General features: G+C 39.1%; 2 protein-coding genes across 2 annotated transcripts in view; one reads left to right on the top strand and one right to left on the bottom strand.

Moving 5' to 3' along the window:
• The window catches only part of LOC138021297 (thyrotropin-releasing hormone receptor-like), a 10,927-nt gene extending 6,902 nt beyond the window's left edge, over positions 1-4,025 (bottom strand). Inside the window, exon 1 of the mRNA XM_068868144.1 lies at positions 3,189-4,025. Within this exon, the coding sequence (XP_068724245.1) occupies positions 3,189-3,995 (807 nt within the window). The 5' untranslated portion in view covers positions 3,996-4,025. The remainder of the gene's footprint in view (positions 1-3,188) is intronic.
• An 11,794-nt stretch (positions 4,026-15,819) lies between these two features.
• The window catches only part of LOC138021295 (uncharacterized), a 4,537-nt gene continuing 2,856 nt past the window's right edge, over positions 15,820-17,500 (top strand). The window contains exon 1 of the mRNA XM_068868143.1: positions 15,820-15,823. Within this exon, the coding sequence (XP_068724244.1) occupies positions 15,820-15,823 (4 nt within the window). The remainder of the gene's footprint in view (positions 15,824-17,500) is intronic.

Here is a 17,500-nt window from a genome sequence, read left to right as displayed (position 1 = left end):
ACTTACAAAAACCCGGTATCTTGGGCATATGAATTACGGGGTGGTGACTTCTTTGCCTAAAAGCAACTCACTTAACGAAACTGTCCTTTTTCAAACAACAACAAGGATTCAAACAGCTTCAATTCTTACAGAGTTCGATAAAACATGCGGTGGGGCAACCAAAGCGATGGGAGCTGTGTTGGGGTTTCAGTGTGAAAGTACAAACGGCTACTAACACTCTTATAACTCTTTTTTCATTATTATTTTACTAACCCACAGTCTGCAGTCTGCATTTTACCCTCAGTCCGCATTTTATCCCTGGTCTGCAGTCTGCAGTCTGCGTTTTACACTGACCGGTCATTTGAGTGGTTTTTGGCAACAGAGGTTAATTATTCGTAATGCGATCGCTTCCGTTGCCGTTAGCAATGGGTCGCAAATTTGACACTTTTATCGCATTATCACATTACGCATTGAACCACGTTATCTATTATTCCTAAAAATCTAAAAATATTCGTGCCTTATCAGTTTTCGGTCGAATTTATGTCCAAGAAGGCAGATAAATTGCAGAAAATATTAGTTTTGCATCCAAAAATTCGTAATCAACGCTAAAATGACCAAATTTTGCCTAGAAAACATATTTTACTGTTATTTTTCTTAAATTTTTTCGTTCAACTTTCGCTTTTATAAAATGTTTCAGTTTTCTGTAAATAAGTTATATGCTGTTGGAAAGCTTATTTTCTTAGCTTTAAAATGATGTATTTTTTCCCCCTAACTTAAATATTTTTTGAGAAAAAAAAAACATTTTTTGGCGATGGCTGATTTACCGCGGTTTTCTCGCGGTTGGGAAAGTAGGAAGAAGAGTTAGGCCAGTAGCCAGGTAAAAACCTCAGAAAAGGATCTGTTTCGTCGTACGAACGTGTGAGGACCTGTTAATTACCTTTTGGTTTGTTTTTGCAAGCCCGGGGATGCTCGTCGTCTCGCTTAGGGGTGTAAATTTTGGATTTTGGTCTCGCTTAGGGTGTTTCGGGCAAAGCGCCAATATTTTAAGCCGCCAAGGTCAAAATTTGCTTAAGTCACGCCCAGATTGGTCTCCTTTAGGAGTCACAAAAAGCTTGAGCCACGCCCAGATGGTCTCCTTCAGGGGTTAAATTTAAAATTTCCGACTAGCATCCCTGTGTGTTCCATATGGGAGTCCCCCCACCTCCGGGGCTGCACGTACCACAGGCAACCCAGTGTACCCTCACGGAGGGTCTAGTTCTCTCTACTCTAATATGTTGATTGTCTACTTCGCAGTTAATAAAATTGCAATAACTGCGAAATATTCCCTTTATTCTATTATCGTTATTGGCTGCTTCCCGGTTAATGAAATTTAAATAACTGCGAAATATTCTCTCCATTCTGTTATTGTGATTGGCTACTTCTCCGTGAACGAAATTTCGATAACTGCGAAATATCCCCTCTATTCTATAGATGCGATTGGCTACTTCGCCGTTAAGGAAATTTCATTAACTGCGAAATATCTTCGCTATAATATTATTGTGATTGACTACTTCGCCGTTAATGGAATTTCATTAACTGCGAAATATCTTCGCTAACCTATTATTGTCGTTGACTACGTCGCCGTTAATGACATTTGAATAACTGCGAAATATTCTCTCTACTCTTATATGTTGATTGTCTACTTCGCAGTTAATAAAATTGCAATAACTGCGAAATGTTCCCTTTATTCTATTATCGTTATTGGCTGCTTCCCGGTTAATGAAATTGAAATAACTGCGAAATATTCTCTCAATTCTGTTATTGTGATTGGCTACTTCATCGTTAACGAAATTTCGATAACTGCGAAATATCCCCTCTGTTCTATTGATGCGATTAGCTACTTCGCCGTTAAGGAAATTTCATTAACTGCGAAATATCTTCGTTATAATATCATTGTGATTGACTACTTCGCCGTTAATGGAATTTCATTAACTGCGAAATATCTTCGCTAACCTGTTATTGTCGTTGACTACTTCGCCGTTAATGACATTTGAATAACTGCGAATTATTCTCTCTACTCTTATATGTTGATTGTCTACTTCGCAGTTAATAAAATTGCAATAACTGCGAAATGTTCCCTTTATTCTATTATCGTTATTGGCTGCTTCCCGGTTAATGAAATTTAATTAACTGCGAAATATTTTCTCAATTCTGTTATTGTGATTGGCTACTTCGCCGTTAACGAAATTTCGATAACTGCGAAATATCCCCTCTATTTTATTGATGCGATTGGCTCCTTTGCCGTTAAAGAAATTTCATTAGCTGCGAAATATCTTCGCTAGAATATTATTGTGATTGACTACTTCGCCGTTAATGACATTTGAATAACAGCGAATTATTCATTCTGTATTATACATTGAGTGCCTTTGTTGCGAAATTTTATTGTTATCTATAGAGTAGAATAATTGCAAAATTTTCATTTGTAAAAGTACCGAGCAAAAGGTTATCAAAGCGCAAACTGAACAAACCTTGGAACAGATTCTATATTATGCTTTTGAGGGAAAAAACTGTCATAATATCCACAGCATGCGAATAGCTTCTCCCAGGAAGTGTTTTTCTACGAAGATTTGTGTTTTTTGGAAACATGTACAAAAATGTAATCATAATTTAAGTAATGCAGCTTCACCTTATAATTGCGGTCCATTTAGATTGTTATTCAACTACATTTACTGCATTTTTCAAACGCCCCGGGGTTTTCGAATTTTTGGCACCATGCAGCTATTCACCAATGGAGTGACTTTGATTGAAGAATGTTTGAACGAACTCCCTACAGCGATATTGTCTACCCGGCTTGTCTAAGGCAAATGAAGTACCCTAACGACTACTTTGGCTATAATATAAACTGAAAATTGGTTTGCGTAAACCATCGATTTGAGGACTTTCATTAGAATCACCAAAGGCGTTTTATATAATGCGAAAAGATAGACTTTCGACCGACTGCTCCCGGGACGGATCATGTAATTTAAAACCCAGCTTTAATCTGAGGGGGTTTCCACCCTGAGCAATTCATTTTTGAAAGTTTACTTATTTGAGTCAACTTCAACTTTAATGGGGTTTGAAACGTTTGTGGATCTACTTAAATTCTGACCTAGTTGTAGGTTTTGAACAGACATAACACACAGCAATTACACTTATCAAGATGCACGCATGCACGACCAAAAAGGACTCACCAAGTAAGGCAACCAACTGAAGTAGTAAAGCAACACCACTACGGCCATCATGAATGACATCTGCTTGACTTGCCATGTTCCTGCGGTTTCCCGCCTCTTGTAATTTTTCAAGCCAGTTTGCTTGGAAGCCGCCATCACAGATTGGCGTTTCACAAATTTGCTGCTAGTAATCTTGATGGCTATAAAGCACATTAATACCAGCACTAACTGTAGCACACCAATGCCAATGATAATGTATCCGTACATGATTCCGAAATCAGATAGCTGATAAAAACAGTAACCACCTCTGAAACTTGAATGCCCGACTCCGATGAACGGTAAAATTGCCAGGACGATAGAAAACAACCAGACAGCGACGATCGCCTTCCTTGCCCTTCCAATTGTAACAATGATGTGGTGCTGCAATGGCCTCGTCAACAAGATGGCTCTATCGACTGATATCAAAGTTATCGTGCACACGGAAGCAATACGAAATGTATACGTGCACGTAACGAACGCGGCACAGGACACCCGTGTCCAGAGATGAGGACCAATGAAGTTGTTCACGATGTTGAGCATTTGGAGCGGAATAGCTGCATTTACAGTGTCTGCAATCGACAGCGAGAATATCAGCACGTCGGCTATGTTCCATGGCCTGTATAAGGTAAGTGTCCTGAGAATTAGAAAGTGTCCACAAACTAAGAACGCAATTACTCCTTCCACTACCAAACCCAAAATGGGATTGATCTGGAAAAGAACCTCGCTTGCTGCAGTTGTACCATTCTCTAAAGAAACATTCGAAATTGCTATCGTTAAAGACAGCGACATTTGTGTGAGAAATTGATAGCACTGCCTTGAACAGAAACTCAATATGTGAGTGATGAGTCTTCCTTCAGGTTTGCAGTTCTCGATGCACAATCAGGCTGTATCCCAGAATTTTACTTTAATTCTAGGATAATGCATACATTCAAACTTTAGATATGTATTAGCCTCTTAATAACATCAAGCAAGTGAGAATTATCTTTACAATGAACGCACTTATTTCTCTCTGTTTACTTTTCTTGACAGATAATGAGTTTACTCCAGCGAAACTGTCTTGCAAGACTAAATTAAATACTAGACCCTCCGTGAGGGTACACTGGGTTGCCTGTGGTACGTGCAGCGTTCCAGGCAATTTTTTTCAAGTTGGGGGGGTCATTAAGACCATTTAAGGGGTCCCCCAGAAGTCATACCAGCAGAGGCCCTTTGGCTCACAGGTCCTCACACGTTCGTACGACGAAACAGATCCTTTTCTGAGGTTAAAAACCTGGCTACCGGCCTATTAATTAATCATTTGTCAGAAAGAAGAAATTCCTGTCCTCTTTAAAAAAAATTGACACGCATTGCTTACGTGTGGTAGTGAAGTAACACAGCGATTTATTCCATAATGTCAACTGAGCTGTGTGTTGCCTTCCAGGAGATTCAAGTTGTCCTTGCGTAAAATGTAGCTCTAACAGTGCACGATATTGTTTTAGTATTGTCTATCATTGTCGTGCCATGGTAGAAGTCTTGGGTAAATAGCCTGAGAAGACATGTGGTTACTAGCAAAGTACTGAACCCAGAAAGATTGAAGAAAATAAATGGGAAGTGAAAAACATTGTCTTCTGGGATGACATGTTGACAGTTGTCTTTGCGTAATATGTAGGTCTAACAGTACACGATATTGTTTTGGTATTGTCTATCATTGTAGCGCCATGGTAGAAGTCTCAGATAAATAGCCCCTTGAGAAGACATGTGGTTACTAGCAAAGTACTGAACCTAGGGAGACTGAAGAAAATAAAAGGGAATCGAGAAACATTGGCTTCTGGGCTGACATGTTGATCATGCAACTTCTTTCCACCACAAGTGTAAGCGTGCACTGACAGCATCTGACAGCTTTGTAAACAAAAGTTGAAAGCTGAATTTATTTCCTAGGAGTTCGGTGGGGTTAGTATCTGGATGGGCGACCTACGAAATATACCACTCAGTAACAGAAGCATACGACCGAAAATTCTATTTTAATGCTATCAAATGCGAACCAAGCAAGATAAAAATTTTGTTAGCTTGCTTTATGCCAAACAAATATTGATGTAAAAGTAAATAAATATGGATACACAATTTTTAAGAAGAGCAGAAGGAAGTTTCAGGACGGTCGATCGAGCATAAAATATTTTGCCATCGGTAACAAAATCTACGACATGAAAACAACATTAATTTTGAACCACGAATATAAAAAGTTACCATCAGCGAAAAACAGTTTGGGAGATTTTAGTTGTTTTGTTGTAATTGTACAAGTTTGGCTGCACCGAGTAAATCGCACATCGAATTCAGCGGGTGCTCTGATCAAGTTACCGCGTTATTTTACCGCGGCATGTTTACTCGCGAAACAGTGAAGCATCTGTGTCAAATGATGCCAAGCTACCAGGTTTTTGTTTTTGTTAGTTTTCTTTTTCTTTCGATTGTTATAAATTTTGACAAGAAATGTGCGAATTCAACACAAAGATCACAATCGGCCAACTCTCAACTCTCAACTCTTAAGGGCTAACGCTCGAAACGTCAGCTTTTAGAATCTCTGTACGGTGGCCAATTTACATTATCAACTCCGTTGATAAAACCAAATTTTTGTATACTACTTCCCCAACGACGCAGCACCACAGTTTCTTTAGAAACTACCCCTTCCTTCAACTCTCAGAGGTTGAATATTGTTTCTAGAAAATCAAAAATTTACTCTCCAAGACAAGGTTATTTATCACCAGGTAATTCCATCGTTTTGGTAATAGCAGCAACTTTATTATTCATCAGCGTCACAATCTTTTGCCGATTTTGGGGGTCATTTTGTTGAAACTCAAGCACGCTTCCAACAGACCTGTTTATTTTCGTGACTTATGCGTTACCACAAAAATTCTCCCCGTATCACATTTCAACATATGTATGCAAATTTGCTAAGCTCGAAAATTACACAACATGATAAATTTACAAAAGCTGCCTTGCATACGGAACCCGCGCCCGCAGTGCGCGCGGCAGTCAAAACTGTGCTATCCTGTCAATCATTTGCCCTTTCACCGGAAACAGTGCATTTCGGTTGTGCGTGTCGATCTACCCCTGTCGAAAGGAAGCGATTACAGTCTTTATTCGCGAAGTTAACTCAAATAAATACATTATCAATACGGTTTTGCCGTCTTCTTACACTTGATTCGAAAATACCAGCCTGAATTCGTCTTAGATTAGTTAGAAAAAGCACAAATAAAAGCCAAAGCACAACAGCTTACGTTCGAATTCTGCTCGCCGACAACCCAAGTTTGTTGACAAAAAAATTGCCACAAAATGTTTTAAATGGTTTTCTGGCTCTCTATTAATAGCGCTCACGTGCATTTTAAATGTAGTATCGGGAAAGAAAAATTGTCAAGCTGATATTTGTTTCGTATAAACATACCTTTTCAAGTAGCGAAAATTTGTATAAGCACTACAAAACTTTTACTAACCATTGCCCGAAGGAACACCTTTGAGAAGCTGCAAGAACCCGCTGATGAATTTTGCACTAAAACCTCGGCCCCTAACACTGGAAAGCCAGACTTCAGCGGAAGGCTCACTAGAGAAGAGTTTCTAGAGCTTGCCCTCCCGCAGGTCGCCAGAAAGGTGCAAACAAGCTGATTGATGTCTGAAAAGAGTAAGGTCTAGAAGGTGCGTCAAATTTTGTTTCTTGTATTGAGCAAACATTTATTCAAAACTTTTCCCTCACTCCCAAATAAGAACTTGCTGTGTCTTGCAATTCTACAGTGAATTACTATTAGGCCAATACCAGAATCAACATCAAAGAGGCACCCCCAGGGGTTTGAGGGAAGAAGAGAACATGGCTTATTTGAACTGGGGAACAGAGGAACAATATCAAAATATTTTAGGGAACAAGGGAAGAAAACCAATATTTATTTTTTAGGGATCAAAAGGCTGGGAACAAGTTTCAAAGTAATTTGGGGAACAAGGAAACACAAGAAAATATCTAAAGGGAACAAGGACTCCTCTCCCCAGGAGGCCCTCATCAAATGTTCTGCCTCTATCCAACAGCTCACACAAGCTATTCCAACAATTTTTGACTGACCAACAGGAAAAGAAGACTCTCTAAGATAAACAAATTATTTATAATAATTATCACTTTAGCATGCAAAACAATGCTCAGATGCTTATGAGCACCCTCATGCCCATGTTTGTAAAAAAGCACCATGAAGTATTTCTTGCGGCTGGTTCAGGCATTGTTTCATCTTTCAACATCGGGCAAAACCAAATCAACTCCATTCTCAGAGGGCACTGGGGAAAGAGGCTAGAAGAAAAACTTGCATTAATCCAATTCTTCCAAGGTAATCTTTACAGAATAAGATTGTTGAAGGAACACTTTTGAGTGCCAACCTTGAGCCTTTTAATTTAAAGACTATTAATATTTAATTTAAAGACTATTAATATTGTTTGCATTTGTTTTAACAAGTGCAAACAATATTAATAGTCTTTAAATTCACAAAATGTCAAACAGCACATTTTATTCTCATATTCAATTAGCTTAGGCCGCAATATTCCTTAAAACTATGCAGAACTATTTACCATAAAATGTGGAACATTTCCTGCCTATCTAAATATGCCGCAAAAGGGCTCCAAAAAGCAACCAGTTAAGTTTTTAGATAAAGATACACAATACCTAAAAAATAAATTATTTGATGTGATCAAGACATTGAATGACCAAGCAATAAATAAATGGCAGCAATGTATGTTAGGTTCACAAAAACGGAAAAAAATATTCCTCAACTGATGTTTCAATATGCATATTTTAAATTAATTTTCTATCAACAACTCAAGAGACTGACTTTTCACTGGCATTGATTTACATTTCCATGATAAGTTTTAAAGTGAATCTGGCAACCACAGTGCCCTATGAAATTGGAAATAACTTAAACAAACTCTTTAAACTAACATTTTACAAGGGACACCATTGTTAATGCCGTGCGAAGAACAAAGAATAAATTGAAAAAAGAGTTGGTCTGGAGTTTATCCACAATGGACAGTTAGTGGCTGCATTCACCAATGTAGAGAACAAACACATCAAGTTTCTTCTCAAGCAACCAGGTGTTCAAGGAGCTATTCAATTTCCAAAGAACTATGGTAGTGTACAACAGTACCAGGGTGAATTTGGGTACGTGGCCTGAAACTGAACCTTGTGGAGCCAAACAACTTGTTGAGCTTAGTACTTAAACTGGGTAGATAATTATGTCTACAAATATTGTCTACTCAACCAACAGTTTCTCCTAATTTTGTGTACCATTCACTTGTTGGTTCCTTAATTAAAAAAATCGCTAATTCAATTAAGGATTCAAGTCCTTTCAAATCATCAGTTACTTTGCGCCACCAGGAACAAACGAAAAAATACAAGCAATGAAGACAAACTGCTCAAAAATGCACGACTCCCTTTGAAACAGCAAAACGGGCCGGGGATCCTGAAGTCACTAAAAAGTCCTGCATGCTACGTGGATGTTTGCAGAACGATCGCAAGTTGTAATCACTGAAAGAAAACTCCACTCCAGATCTGATAGATGATGGTCGTGCAAGACTCGCCAAGCACGTGGAACACCCAACAGGATTGTTTGTTGTTTGGCACAGCAGATGAACGAAAAATTGTTCCCCTCACTATTAAGTTCCAACCCGATAAGACCAATCTTGCCCAAATACAACAACAATTTGGGCAGCAGGCAAGCTCATCACAAGCCATCGAAGTTGGCATAAAGCAGCATAGCGCCTCACCTGAAGTTCGATCATGATGGACACAAACAAGAGCTGAAAAATCTTCATATGGTCAGACGGCCAAATACGATTGACCCAACACTCATTAGAGCGGCTCAGTTATCGGACATCAAAGTGCTGAACAAACCAAGGGATTTCGTCGTAAAAATGTTCACTCAGCAATGTCTTCTTCCTCCACAGAATAAAGTTCAAAGGCGATCCTGGTTTTTAATCACATGCTAGACCAATTCATAAACTGGATAAAGTGGATTAGCAAATTGATTGCCAGAACAATGCGTCATTTCTGTCCCGCTGAGTTCAAAGAAGCGACGGTCAAGAGGCTGAGCGAATGTCCACCGATCTAACCAATCCGAATGTAAACAATTGGCGTGACGTTGAATAGCACAAGGCCCGCTCGCTGAATTCTGATTGGTCAGTTTAAATTTTAGTAGCTCTCGCCGTATGCAAGGTGGAAATTTCACAGAAATATTTTCCACCGAAACATTTCTTGAAACAAGCAACATATTTGCTATAAGAGGCAAGAAACCCTTCCTATTTCAGTTGCGTGCGTGCAAGCGAAACACACAATCACAAAGCATATGCAATTAAATAAATTTCTGCCTTTTTACATTCAACCCTTTTCGAAAGAACCTTGACCATAAATAATAAAGCACAAAAGAGACAACAAGCTTTCATTCAAGTAATTTTTCACTGTCACATTTCCAATTTTTTTTACCTTTGCAGAGTTGAGTACAAAATGAATGTTACTTGCAAGACAAACAGGCGAACTTTAAATAGATGCGACTTCAGTAAACACTGTGAGACACACAACAGAGATCACAGATCTACTTGTGGTGTTCGATTCCTTCTCTGTCTTTGTTGAACCCGTAAGTTACCAGAGAAATTTCCATTTCCACCTTGGCGAAATATTAGAAGTACAGCATATTTTGATTTCGGCTCGACGGGCGAAAGATTCACGCTGTCGAAGTCCATTACTCGTCGCTTTTTAAGATTCCAGATCTTTATGTTTCACCGCCTGTCTTGACGTTCCATTCTTGAGCTCCATGTGGGTATATTTTCTTTAAAGATGTACTAAAAAGCCATTCGCGTTACAATGACTTTCGACGCCATTACAGGTTAATTGTGCAGAGCAAGCTACGCATTACCCCAGCCCCCTCAAACCTAACAAAATACGCACAAAAGACTCTATGCACAAAGACACCACTTAGCAGGGGAGTGACAGGCAAGACATTTCCCGACACGGAAAATAACAAAAAAACCCACGAAATGAAACCGAAATTCCGACTGGGTTTGGCAACCCAGTAATAATGCCGCCAAAAGAGTCAATATGAGAAAGTTAATTAGTATAGGAAGTTTTGAATTGCGGGTTTATTTAGATACATTGCCACTTTTTATTGGGGCTTGAAAAGTGTTTTTGAGATCAGGTTGCTGCGAAAGAAAACATGGATCTTTGGTGTTTATTATTGTAAACTAAGCGAGGCAAGCGTAAAGCCTAAACAATTACATTATCATTTGAAGACTACATTGGTATTGTTTTAGCGTCTGACTGTCGCCTTATTAACAAAATGAAACAAGAGCTAGCTGTTCTTTGACAATACGAGATTACAAAAATAGTAAAATAATGAACTATGAAGTTTCCTTTTCGTTTGGTTACAGCAGCATGATCTGATACAAAGCAAGACGCCTAAGAGCAATCACGTGGGTTGCAAAAGGGTGATTCAAAGGGAATGCTAAATTAATCTCAAATTTTGGAGCTCTCCCGGCGTCTGTAGACGCATGAGGCAGCCACGACACTCTATAGATCACGGTCAGGCGCGGATCCAGGGGAGGTGAAATGGGTGAATTTTCAGCCCCCTTTTTCTGAGCCCCCCTTCTTTCTTTTTTTTTTTTCTTATCCCTCAAACACCTCAATCAGGCTTTGGTTCTATTACATTATTACAACAATTCACCCCCTGTACGGTCTGTAGTTAAACATAATGCCCATCGGGAGCATATCCCTCTCCACTTTTCTCTACCATATTCTTTGTCTTGTCGACGCTGATGTTAAGGTCGAAGAAAGAGGCAACGTCTCCAAAATCTGACACGCTGTTCTAAACTTCTTAGGCAGTGTTAGACAATACAACAAGGTCGTCTGCAAAGTCTGGGTGCGGTATTGCATCACTTGATGCCTTTCCCTGTTGTTGCGCTCTAAAGGACCAATCAATGGCAACTTCCATTAGTAGTGATGAAATGGTATAGCACCACTGATGGACTTCTGTTAGGGCTAATGGCTTCAACCATCACCGCAATTCTGAATTAAAATGTTTCGAATGTCTTGCGTTTCACGGATACTTGGTGTAACTCCATCCTACGCAATGACTATAACTAGGGGTAATCGAAGCTTAGGCGAGTGCGTTCGATGTTTGTAGGACGGTACAGGTTTGGTACAGGTAACAACTGAGGGGGGAGGGTGGATGGTTCGTGCGATAGGGAAATGTTATTACAGTGGAACCCCGATACAACGATCCTCGATATAACGATATCCCCGGTAAAAAGATAAACATGCTATGTCCCGACAAAAGTTACAGTAAAATGTATGGGACAGAACCCCGATATAACGATCTTCAGTATAACGATATTCCCGATATAACGCTGAGTTCTTAGCGTACCGAGCGTAAAATCTTCCCCGATAAAACGATATTAACCCCATTGATTTTTTTTATAAGTGTCGGGTCGCCCAGTCCTACCAGCAAAATACAGCACTGATTGAAGTTTTTAGCTTTGAAAACTGGCCCAAATTGTATCGGTAGGTCCTGGATTTCGTCCACGGAAAGGCCAGAGAGACAACTTCACTCGTGAAACGCCATGTTTACAACAGATCATTTTAGGCGACCCAGTCTGCATGAAACCATCTCTCACCTCTGTTTTCTTCCAAAGGTTTGCCTCTACCCACATTCCAGCTTAATGATGCCAGCCTGGGGTTTTCTGTTGACGAAGATGGCCCGGAAGATCACTTATAAAATGATGAACCTACCAGATATAATCCACTTCGCACACTCTTCGAACATGAACTGTTGACATTTGTCACGTGACGCCTAAACCGGAGCCCACATCTCGAAACCGCAGATGTTGCTATGAGAACTTCTTATATGGCGTTATCAAGTGCCGCAAGCCTTTTTTTCGCGAAAGATTCCTTTAAAGAAAATAAGTATTTCGGTCGTAAAAGGTTAACGAATCACTATTTGACGGTCCGCCGTTAAAAGAAGTAAAATTTACAAACAGGAGTGTTCGCTTCCTCGTTTATAAGGTCTATTCTTTGGACAGAAAGCTAAATGTAGTATGACGGTCTGCACAGTCACAAAATCTCGTTTAACGGACTGCTTGAGATTTTTCATATCGGACTGGAGTGCTACGTTTCCTTAACCACCTTGAAAAGTCAAGTTCTTTACATGCAAATTTCGAACAAATTGATTGTCTTGAGTAGAAAAAGTAAAGGCCGTTGCCTTTGTCTTTTTTTAACTCAAACGTCACGGCGTGATCTTAAGCCTGCACTCTAAAATTCTGCTTTCGAGGTGGCCATTTGTGCCTAACAACACTACTAGAATTCTGTTTTGGCGGAGGCTCACAAAAATGGCATTTTTGTCTGTGGGTTTATAATTCTCGATAACAAGTGATCGGAGTTTTTTTACTCCACTGTATTCATGTCATGCTGATCTATAATAAAAGCCCCATTGAGTATTTGACCAAACTTCAAAAGTGACACCCCGTTAGAAAAGAGAGCAAAACTAGATTTTTTCTCTTTTCTAATAAGGCTTGGGTTTAGGATGAGGCATGAGGTTAGTGACGTGTGGCGCGGATCTCTCTAAAATGTACAGAATGCAGCCGCGAGGGTTATAGCATGTTTACGAAAATATGATCATGTTTGCTCTACTTTAAGGGAGTTGCACTGGCTGCCTCTTGAACGAAGAATAGTTTTTATGATAAATCTAATTACATTTAAGATTATGACCAATGTAGCTCAAGATATTTAAGTAGCCTCTGTGCTACTCATTATAATTTTAAGACTTACTGTTTTAGAGCTTATGATGTTGCTGCGCCTAGACTGTGGAATATGCTTCCGATTGATATTAGACAGGCTAGAGACAATTAATAGTTTTAAATCAAAGGTAAAATCTTTTTAGACAACCCTATTTTTAACATATTATTCTAGCATATATTTTATTTATATTTATGTAGGACATTATAGGTATATTTTTTTACGTTTTTATATTTTTAATTGTAAAGCGCTAAGAAGAGTAATGTATTTGCGCTATAGAAGTTTTATTATTACTATTACTATTATTATTATTATTATTATTTTTATTATTATTACTATTCAACTCTATGTAATCAAAAAAATGATAAGTCTAGCCATTAGAGCGACATATTTTATCTTCTGTCGTAGAAATAAGACTTGGGATAGCTCAGACTTTTTTTTTTTTTTTTGATTCATTTGTAAATACAGTATACAAGTATATCACTCAATTTCAAGTAGCCAGTTGTTAATTGCCTATACGTAGAGAGATTTACAACTGTATTCGAAGACAAATAAAGTTTTCATTATTATTATTATTATTATTATTATTATTATTATTATTATTATTTTGTTTTCCAAAACTGATTGTCTTTCATCGGAAACACACAGCATTTGCAAGCTGTTGCTGCACGTGACAGGTGCAAAACATTCCTCTCTGTCTAAAGGAAATAATAAAGTACTATTGTACTGGTCTAAAAATCGGGAATGTTTTGATAGATTCACCATATTTCTCTGTAGACTACTTGAAAGGAAAAGATATGATTGCATTAAGATTTACAAAGAAAGGTATGGAAATGTGCATCAAGTGCGTAAAGTGTGCATCAAATGCGCATCAACTTAATTGTTCCTATATTTTTTATATTTTCTTGCCGATTTTGTGACTAAACCGATTCGACTACCTAGACGATGTTTGGACGGAATTGCATGTTGTTCTTCGCAATCACGAAACGGTGTATACTAAATAAAAAATATTTTAAGCAAGAGCCGATACAACGTAGATTTGATTTTAGTGATGTACATCACTAAAATCAAATCTACGTTGTATCGGCTCTTGCTTAAAATATTTAGTTTCTCAACTTGAAATAACGCCGATCAGATCAAGCCACTGATCCAACGTACACCGACAGGAAAATTGTCCACGGTTGCTTGCTTCGAAACTCTAAATAAAAAAGCCTTCGCTTTCACCAAACAACCCCAGTAAGTCTCAGATAGGAAGGAAAGCCATTTCAAGTTCATTTATTTTCAACAAAAAGCACTCAATTAGCCAGTAATGCACTTTGTTTGTCCCTCCAAAATTCAGCCTCGTTTCCAGAGTCTCTCGTCTGTGCCTCCTTCGTCGTGAAGGAAAGAGACCCCGGTTGCGGCTGGTCACGAGTCTCCCAAAATCTGAGAGCTTTTCCAAATGTGTGTTAGGGAGGGGTAGCAGTGTAGGCCTTGTCATCATTCGGCACGCATTTGATTGATTTTATGGCCAGACGACCATCGAAACGTTTCACAGAAAGGTATTAACTACACATGAAATTTGACGTGAAAGGCAAAAAGTTGTTGTCTAATCGATCGGCAGAACAGAAAATAAACTCGCGTGCTTCGAATTTCACTTATGCCTTGTGAAGGTCCAGATTCAAACTTGAAAAAGCTCAAGTAATGATAAGTCGAAAAGGGCCTCAACTGACCAATGCTTTTATTGCTGCGAAGCGAGCGCAGCAATCGAGCAGCAACGTGTTCTCGATTCGTAAGAACGTAGGATGAATTCTCGAATTCACCACTTTTTACCAGAATGCCCCATAATTAGCCAGAATGCAGTGCGCCATTCACCAAACAGTCTGGAGATTGCTTAAGCAGGAGGTCCCGAAAACATTCGATAAAACAACAAATCATGATGGAACATTGAAAACTCACAGCAATTCCAAATCTAGATTACGTCCTCGCATAAAAATCTTATTGCGCAAAGTTCTGTCACTATGGACCTGTTTATATGAGGGGAGCCAGCCCGGTAAGGCGGGCTGGTCCGCTTTGCGGAGACCTCGGCTAATGGCTATTTTCTATGGTAAATTCTCGATTCGTTTGTATGAAAAGGCGGGCTGGCGCGCGCCGAGATCCTGGTCCGAGCTGCCGAGATCTCAGCAAGCCGGGCTGCAAAATTCTCATCATAAACGGTCCAGCCCGGTTTGCCAGGATGAAAAATTGTCAGGACGCGTGGGTTGCCTTGAAAACGCAGCCAGATCTAAGATTTGCATTCTCACAGGATTATTTTTGCATGTTTTGTTTAAAATTCCATTCCGTACTTGCTTGAGCTAAAATGAACCTTCATTTCGAACCAAAACAGTTATCCCTTGCTTGACTTTGACGGTTACAAGGCCATGTAAACACTTCAACGTCACGGTTGAAACAAAACCGGGTACTCTGCGTTTTCATCACAGTGTTTCTGTGAGAAATGCATCTTTTAAAGACGCCAAAACGGCCAAGTGTCATCTGACGTGACTTCTCGACCTCGTCGACTGCAACGCGAAAAGCGATGAAGGACGTTCACAATGTAACACGACACAACTCTAGACACCAGACATTTGTAATTCATAGCCCAATACATTCTAAAACGGAAATTTCATTTAAGAATAATACAAGAATATTTTCAGTCTAAAATCATCTCAAACGTCAAGTAAAAGAAAATTTCAAATGATGCGTTTATATCTGACGTTTGTCACCGCTGTTTGTATATTATTTCTGATAAATATGAATTTAGCCTAGGCCGGAAAAACAAGATTCTTATTAGCAAAAAAGTGTACATGAATCAGGGTCAGAATGGGTGAGAATGTTCTACAGCAATGCTTTCTGTTAGATACACTGGTTTCGTTCTTTCTTAAGTTTCTGTAAAGCAACGTGGCTGCCGGTAACTTGAGGCTGAAGTCGACATTATCCTGCCTTGCTATAGCAAAAGATTAAAATACAATAAAAATACGAGCGATTGCAAATAAAATCGCTCACGGCTTCCTCGAAGGTTTCAGTTCAGTTTATTCATCGCCATCTTTGTTTTGAGAGACCAGTTGATAACCTGCTTGATCGGCCTCTTCTTTCTGCTCTCGGGATCTTATCCACCAATGCGAAAGCACCAGAAACACAAACACGGCAACTGACGTCATAGCATACAATGAAGAACGTTTTAGGTATACCGATACTGTTAATAATGACACCGCTGACCAGTACTCCAATGCACGCTCCCAGACCCCAGTGAACTCCTCCAATGACGCCTGGGAGAGAATGTGTAATGATCGTTATACCAAATATTTTATTTTTTTGCATAAGAAATAACTATCAAATTATGGTTTGTAGAGCTACAAGCAATTGCTAAGAGAGTTGAGACACTTAGTGTGAATTCACGCACACTGTGTGTCATTCAAGTGAGGGCTTCCCCAACCTACCGTCCCCCCAACAAAGTTGTTTCCATCTCCACTTGGCATTCAAACTAAAGGGTATCAACATTGAAAAACGGGGAAGGAGGGAGGGGTGTTGGGACTTTTCTTATGATTGGAAGAGGAGTTTTAGGAAGAAGAGATGAATAGCCCATTTCCGAGTGCTGCATGCCTCAGTTTCAAAGCGAGTCCTGGTGCGCAACCATTCAAATGGAAATGAAGTGCGTATTCTTATGCAATCAAACTAATTTCCCTTACAATAGTTGAACACAAGACCACTCACTTCGAAACCGAGACAAACAGCAACTCGGAAATGGTCCATTATCAATTCAGTGTCTCAACCTTTTTGCAACTGCTTGTAGATAGAAATCCAAGGAAAACCACCTTAGCTTTAGTATTGAAGTGGGCCGACACGAAGAAAGAGGAAAAGATCTGGGTTGATATCCTTACAATCTAACTTTCACGTGAACTGTACACTTACTACTCCAAAATGGCCGAGATTTTTCTATTCTTTTGTTTGCTTACAATTCAATAGCCCTTTGTCGTCCTCGTTCAAGTTTAAATAATCTTTGGGTTCAGGTTAAATAATCTTTTGCAATTTTCAGCTTTAGAACGAGGCAACAATGGCTATTTTGCAAGCAAACAAAAGAATACTAAAATGTTATCCATTTGCAATAAGGTGTATTTAGCTGAAGAAAAAGATAACTTCTTGCAAAGCCCTTTGGCGCGTTTACAGAGAGAACTTACAGCGTTTACAATGTAACTTAATGTTACAAAGAAGCGAGAAACGTAAAAAATAGGAATATTAGTTAAAAAAAAAGCGTTTCGTTAATACCGTGAGATTTTTTTGAAAGATTTTGTTTTTTCGCAGATTCTTGCGTACCTAGATACCTAGATGTAGGCGCAGATAGCATGTGTTTTTTTTTTTTTTGGGCAGTTATAGAAAATGGCGAGCGACTGGCTTAGATGCATCCTTGTCATTCTTCTGTCATTCTTCTCAACATCGCGAAGGTGTTCGTCGGAATCGGTCACCTAGTCGTCTACCTGTCTCACCAATATATAATTTATTGCAT

This window comes from Montipora capricornis, chromosome 10 (genome assembly GCF_036669925.1).
Source record: "Montipora capricornis isolate CH-2021 chromosome 10, ASM3666992v2, whole genome shotgun sequence".
Classification (NCBI taxonomy): Eukaryota; Metazoa; Cnidaria; class Anthozoa; order Scleractinia; family Acroporidae; genus Montipora; species Montipora capricornis.
The sequence above is the reverse complement of the archived record's forward strand: the minus strand, read 5'-3'. Positions and strand labels throughout refer to the sequence as shown.